At 46.4% G+C, this 6,528-nt stretch overlaps 1 protein-coding gene across 1 annotated transcript; it reads left to right on the top strand.

Moving 5' to 3' along the window:
* Window positions 1-385: 385 nt before the first annotated feature.
* Window positions 386-1,936, top strand: LOC104807906. Its single transcript, XM_010533348.1, has 3 exons — window positions 386-724; window positions 835-1,253; window positions 1,381-1,936. Exons 1-3 carry the CDS (start codon window positions 386-388, stop codon window positions 1,934-1,936), a joined length of 1,314 nt encoding a protein of 437 aa, XP_010531650.1.
* The last annotated feature ends 4,592 nt before the right edge of the window (window positions 1,937-6,528 follow it).

Below are 6,528 nucleotides of genomic sequence, written 5' to 3'. Positions count from 1 at the left end.
ATTTTTACAATGAAAATGTTTTCGAAAACCATGTCCCAAGAAAATTTTTGCAAAGAACCGTACCTACGATGTGTTGTCTGAGGTCACTGTTAATGCTACCTTAACCGTGGTGCAGTGAAATAGCGCCACGACGTGCTCAGTCTACGACGGGAGACAACAATGTCCCCAACCATATTCCCCAAGCTGCGGAATTTAGGGAATTCCAGGATGAGATACGAAATGAATTTCGTGCATTCCAGGAGACCATGATACAAACCTTGGTGGCACATCTCCCACCTCCACCCTCAGCGCGTGGTCCGGAACCTAGGGGGAGGACCTGCCTCCGCCGCCACCTGCACCGACAGCGCCAGGGGACTACCTACCTATTGTTCGAGAGTTACGGGCCATGCACACTCCAAAGTTTGGAGGATCGATGGATCCCGAGTCTGCAGAAGAATGGATGACGTGCATCACACGAGACCTGGAATATGTTCAGTGTCCCCTACGTTATCGAGCGCTACTAGTGAGCCATCACTTGTCCGGGCAAGCTCTACATTGGTGGGAAAAGGTGGTACAGGAGATGCCTGACGGACATTGTTTCACCTGGGAGGAATTCAAGGAGGAATTTGAGAGGAAGTACTACCGCCGACAGAATCAAGAACGCCGCCTCTCTGAGTTCCTGAACCTGACTGTGAGAGAGTACGAAGCTGAATTCGTACGCATGCTTAAGCATTCGGCGCATCTGGTGCCCCTAGAGAGCCAGAAGATCACTAAGTTCGTTGTGGGACTACGACCCTCACTCCCTGGAGAGTCACGCTCCACGAGTTCCGAACTCTGAGCCATTGCATTGATCAGCTGGAGAAAGCGGAGGAATCGAAAAAGGAGGAGAGAGCCAGCAGGGCCCGTCACCGAAGTCCTCCTAGATGCCATCCCTATACGCGTCCATCGGGGAAGACTGGTCAGACTGGCCAGAGCAGCCGAGTGCAAGACAAGGATAAGGCGCCAATCACCCAGGCATTACCTCCGCCACCTCGGAGAGGGCCACCTGTCTGCTATCGGTGTCAGCAGCCAGGACACTATGCAGCATATTTTACGGTGAGACCCACAGAGCCGCAAGCGCAAGCGACTATACCACCGAGACCTACAGCTGGAGCTGGAGTGGCCCCGAGGGTTTATGCCCTAGAAGCAGAGCAGGAGCTCCAAGAAGAGGAGGTTCACATCGATGGAGTCGAAGCAGATGCGATTGCAGGTATTCTTCTACCTCTACTAGCATGGTATACTTATTGATTCTGGATAGCCATTGTTTGTTAAAGTACGAAGGTAACAAAGAACCATCGCATGTACCCTTCACTTATATGGGGTGTCCTGTTACACATTGTTTGACACTGGGGCGACTCACAGTTTTTTGAGCGCGGATATAGTGGAGAGAATCGGTACAGGAAAGGTCGATCCAATGAGTAACTTTACAGTGCGTACACCGGCAGGGGAAACCCTTACAGTTCAAGGGACTCTGCAAGGCGTACCCCTTGACATATGCGGCCGACAAATGACAGCAGATCTTATTGTGGTACCCGTAGGAGTCTATGACCTCATTCTGGGCATTGATTGGTTGACGAAATACCAGGCTTATATCGACTGCCCTCAGAGGACGATCTGGTTTCAAGAAGAGTCCGGAGGTTTTGAATTTAAAGGAAGAGGAGCACCATCGACGGACCCGATTATCTCGACGTTGAAAGCCGAAAAGATAATCAGGAAGGGGAACGATGCGTTCTTAGTGGTTATCACGGCTACTAAGGAACCGAAGAAGAGATTGAAGGACACACCTGTTGCTCGGGAATTTCCAGATGTATTTTCGGAAGAATTACCGAGAATACTGCCAAAGAGGGAGGTGGATTTCAGAATTGATGTACTACCGGCACAGAGCCAATCACTAAGACTCCGTACCGGATGGCACTGACAGAAATGGCGGAGCTGAAAAAGCAACTAAACGAGCTGGTGGAGAACGGGTTTATACGCCCGAGCGTTTCACCGTGGGGAGCACCGGTACTCTTTGTGAAAAAGAAAGACGGGAGTATACGTCTGTGTATTGATTACCGCGGGCTCAACCAAGTGACAATCAAGAATCGGTACCCGCTGCCGAGGATTGATGAGCTACTTGATCAACTGCAGGGGGCCAAGTGGTTCTCGAAGATTGTCTTACGATCGGGATATCATCAGATCCGGGTCAAGGAGGAGGACATACAGAAAACGGCATTTCGGACCCGATATGGACATTTCGAGTTCGTAGTCATGTCCTTTGGACTAACGAACACACCAGCGGTCCTCATGCAGTTGATGAACCGCTTGTTTATGGAATATTTAGACGAGTTCGTCATCATCTTCATCAATGATCTTCTCATCTATTTGCCAGACCAACAGACACACGAGGAGCATTTGAGGAAGATTTTGTATAAACTGAGAGAAACCGTATGTACGCAAAGTTCAGTAAGTGCAGTTTCTGGTTACGGGAGATTGGTTTCTTGGGTCATGTTGTATCCGCCCAAGGAATCCTGGTGGACCCGGCAAAAATCAGGGCAATTATGGATTGGAAACCCCCGACTTCTGCTACGGAAGTTAGGAGCTTCCTCAGACTTGCTGGTTATTACAAAAGTTTTGTGGAGGATTTTTCCAAGATAGCACGGCATGTGACGAAGCTGACAGGGAAGAATGTCAAGTTTGAGTGGACTGCCGAATGCGAAGCTAGTTTTTGGGAATTGAAACAGCGTTTGACCTCAGCACCTATCCTAGCATTACCACGACCGGGCGTACTATACGAAGTTTATACCGATGCATCCAAGCAGGGACTCAGTTGTGTGTTGATGCAGGAGGGACATGTGATCGCCTATGCATCGAGGTGTTGGGTTATCTACGGGTTCCTAGCATGCGATCTCATCGTTCTAGGGTTTGGTTACTAGGTTTCATGCAGCGGAAGGAAAATCTAAACCTAGTCAAACGTCACACGCAACCAAAGTCATCCGTAAAACCCCTTATAATCGTGTATATCACCGTGATAATCGAATACTTACCTCTTTCCTGAAGAAACAGAAGTAGGAGTCGATCCGGGGCCTGTTTAATCACCTAGGACTGAAGTTACAGTCCCTCTACACGTATCCACACCGACGGGAAGGATTCCAAACGTTTTTGGAACTAATCTGCTAGGATCTGTGAAGTATTTGAAGTGGGATCTAATCCCGAGAGCTAGAACTATGAAAGAAACGATTTCTTCTGAGTTTTTGCTCTGTTTTAGGGTTCTTTTCGTCTGTCTTAGGTTGAGGACGGCGTCCAATACCCTTCTTATAAGATAGGAACCCTAATCCCTTTTGGAAAACGAATTTTTCCGAGTATTGACTCGGTCCGAGTCAGAACTCTGACTCGGTCGAGTCAGAACGAATCAGCCCAAGCCCATCACCAAGTGTTGACTCGGTCCGAGTCAAAACTTGACTCTGTCCGAGTCAAAACATCAGCCAAGCCCAAAATATTTTTTGGGCTTCGACTCGCATGGAACTGACTCGGTCCGAGTCAAATACCGACTCGATCCGAGTCAAAAGGCTGAAACCGTCCCGACACTCTGATTTGATCCGAAAACTGTTTGTTTGACCAAATCCAAGTGTCCCTTTCCGATACTTCACATGTAAGTCCATCCCTAATAGTGTGTGACCCTGTAGGCCCATTCGCAGTGGCAGCAGCCTCGAGAACCATTCCCAATCTACAAGTCATGGTTAGTCTCTAGCAAGACGCCATGACCACCCACGTTGAATTGAGTTAGAGGTGATCTAACCAAGGCAATAATAGCTCGAGTTCTGATCCTTTGTCTCACGATATCATATGTTGAACAAGGGCATGGTGTGAGCCACACTTCAAGTTCAACCGCTTTCTCGTCTTGGCAAATCGACTAATAGAACAGATGCAACTTCATCTATAGCGTGGCCACGCATTTTCACAGTCTGATTTCCACGAGAGGGCCCAGCGATATCTCTCCTGTTAAGGAGGTGACAAATCCCTATTGCATGTCTAATATCTCCATATGATTCGTGAACGTATCTGATCAACGCCGTTATAATCATCCGGTTAAAGACGACGTTTGACACAGTCAAGATACGCCACTCCTCATATCAGATACTGTAGACATCTCAGATTTGAGGATCGAATAACGAACTAGTCATGACTCTGTCCATGTGACAATCTCATGCGGGTCATCCAGTCACTCGTTCACAACGAGTACCCATGATTGTGATATGCATCCAATGCATCGATCACTCCTCATGCTAGTCTTAATTCAACATTGTTCCCACAATGTTGACTGACTAGGGAGTTTAGAATCATTCTGTAATGATTCAAGGATACCGTAATATAACAAACATGCCAATCATATAACGGGAATGTAACACATTCATAAATTAATGAATCAATACAATGTCAAAGTGTCATATCACGGAACATCCTAGAGCATCATAACCAACAGTCTCCCACTATGCTCTATGATCTATCCTATAAGCATCTAATCCCCATACCCTTAACATGAGCATCATGTTTTGACGAAGGGAGAGGCTTCGTCAATGGGTCGGCAATATTATCATCTGTCGACACTCTGCTTATCTTCACGTCTCCTCTGATCAAGTGAAATCGCCTGAGTATGTGTTTGGATCTCTGGTGTGATCAGGGTTTCTTAGCTTGCGCAATCGCACCATTGTTGTCACAATACAACTCAATGGGATCTGCAATGCTAAGAACGACGCCCAGGTCTCCCACGAATTTCCTGATCCAAACAGCTTCCTTAGCTGCATCCGATGCTGCTATGTACTCGGCTTCTATAGTCGAATCTTCCACGGTTGGCTATTTGGAACTCTTCCAACTGATAGCCCCACCGTTCAGGCAGAAAACATAACTGAGTGCGATCTGAAGTCATCTCTGTCGGTTTGGAAACTAGCATCGGTATAACCACTTATAGCGAGCTCGTCTTCCAATCCGCCATATACCAAGAACAAATCCTTAGTCCTTCTCAAGTACTTAAGGATGTTCTTTACCGCAATCCAATAAGCCTCACCTGGTGTAGATTGATATCTACTAGACATGCTTAATGCATATGATACATCCGGGCGAGTACACAACATGGCGTACATGATGGATCCAATTGCCGAGGCATATGGAATCCTACTCATGCGCTCTTGCTCATCCTGTGTCTTTGGACACTGAGTCTTGCTAAGAGCCACGCCATGTCCCATTGGCAAGGCACCCCTCTTGGAGTCTTGCATCTTGAACCGATTCAAGACCTTGTCAATGTATGTACTCTGACTTAGACCAAGAAGCCTTCTCGATCTATCTCTATAGATCTTGATTCCTAGAATATAGGCGGCTTCTCCTAAGTCCATCGAAAAGACTGATCCTAGCCAGGATTTCACTCCTTGCAAAGTAGGAACATCATTTCCGATGAGCAATATATCATCTACATAAAGCACAAGGAAGACCACTGTGCTCCCACTGATCTTCTTGTAAACGCATGGCTCATCTTCGTTTTGCAGGAAGCCAAACGTTTTGACTGCGTCATCAAATCGAAGATTCCAGCTCCTCGAAGCCTGCTTCAGTCCATAAATGGATCTCTGAAGCTTGCATACCTTCATCGGACTCTTAGGATCGACAAAACCCTCGGGTTGTGTCATGTACACATCCTCGAGCAGATTCCCATTAAAGAATACGGTTTTGACATCCATCTGCCATATCTCGTAGTCATAATATGCAGCTATGGCTAGCAAAATCCGTATGGATTTAAGCATCACGACTGGTGAAAAGGTTGTTGATTTAATGCTCTATGATGTACTGTTTATGAGCTTTGTTCAGATACATTCGATGTATTGATACTTTTTATGGTTTATATGAGAGTATTTGATTCATTACATGTTCTTGCATATTAGATCTGTTATGAAATCCGTGTATCATTATGAATGATACTAAACTCCCTAGTCTTGTGTCGTTATGGGAATAACGACATAATAAGACTAGTATGATGTGTGATTGTTGATCATAGGTATTGGATACAATCACAGTCATAGGTATTCGTTGGAGAACGGAATACTGGATTGACCCGTATGAGATTGTCACATGGACTAGCGTCATGACTTGAATCTCATATGGCGGTTCCATGATTGGATCCTAAGACCTGAGATATCTACGGAATCCAACATGAGGAGTTGCGTGCCTTGAATACGTCAAACGTCCTGCGTAACAGGAGGACTATAAAGGCGTGTATCAGGTACGAAACGAATCATGTACTGGATTGTAGATAGTCAAGACGGGATTTGTACCTCTCGTAAAAGAGAGAGATATCGCTGGGCCCCTCGTGTGAGCGAGACTGTAAAAATGTGCGGTCGCACTATAGACGAACGTCGTCTATTCCAGACAGTCAAACTCAGTGAACGAGAAAGCAGTCGAATCAGATAAGGTGGCTTGTCCATGCTTTATGTTCGACATATGATATCGCGATACAAAAGGATCATCAACCGGAATCATCACTGG

Source organism: Tarenaya hassleriana, unplaced genomic scaffold, assembly GCF_000463585.1.
Source record: "Tarenaya hassleriana unplaced genomic scaffold, ASM46358v1 Cleome131, whole genome shotgun sequence".
In the NCBI taxonomy this organism is placed as follows: domain Eukaryota; kingdom Viridiplantae; phylum Streptophyta; class Magnoliopsida; order Brassicales; family Cleomaceae; genus Tarenaya; species Tarenaya hassleriana.
The sequence above is the reverse complement of the archived record's forward strand: the minus strand, read 5'-3'. Positions and strand labels throughout refer to the sequence as shown.

Coding starts and splice junctions, on each gene's coding strand:
- LOC104807906 (XM_010533348.1), top strand. CDS start 386: ATGCACACTCCAAAGTTTGGAGGATCGATGGATCCCGAGTCTGCAGAA. Junction 725..834: donor TTAAGCATTCGGCGCATCTG/GTGCCCCTAGAG, acceptor TGCATTGATCAG/CTGGAGAAAGCGGAGGAATC. Junction 1,254..1,380: donor CTTCTACCTCTACTAGCATG/GTATACTTATTG, acceptor GGCGACTCACAG/TTTTTTGAGCGCGGATATAG.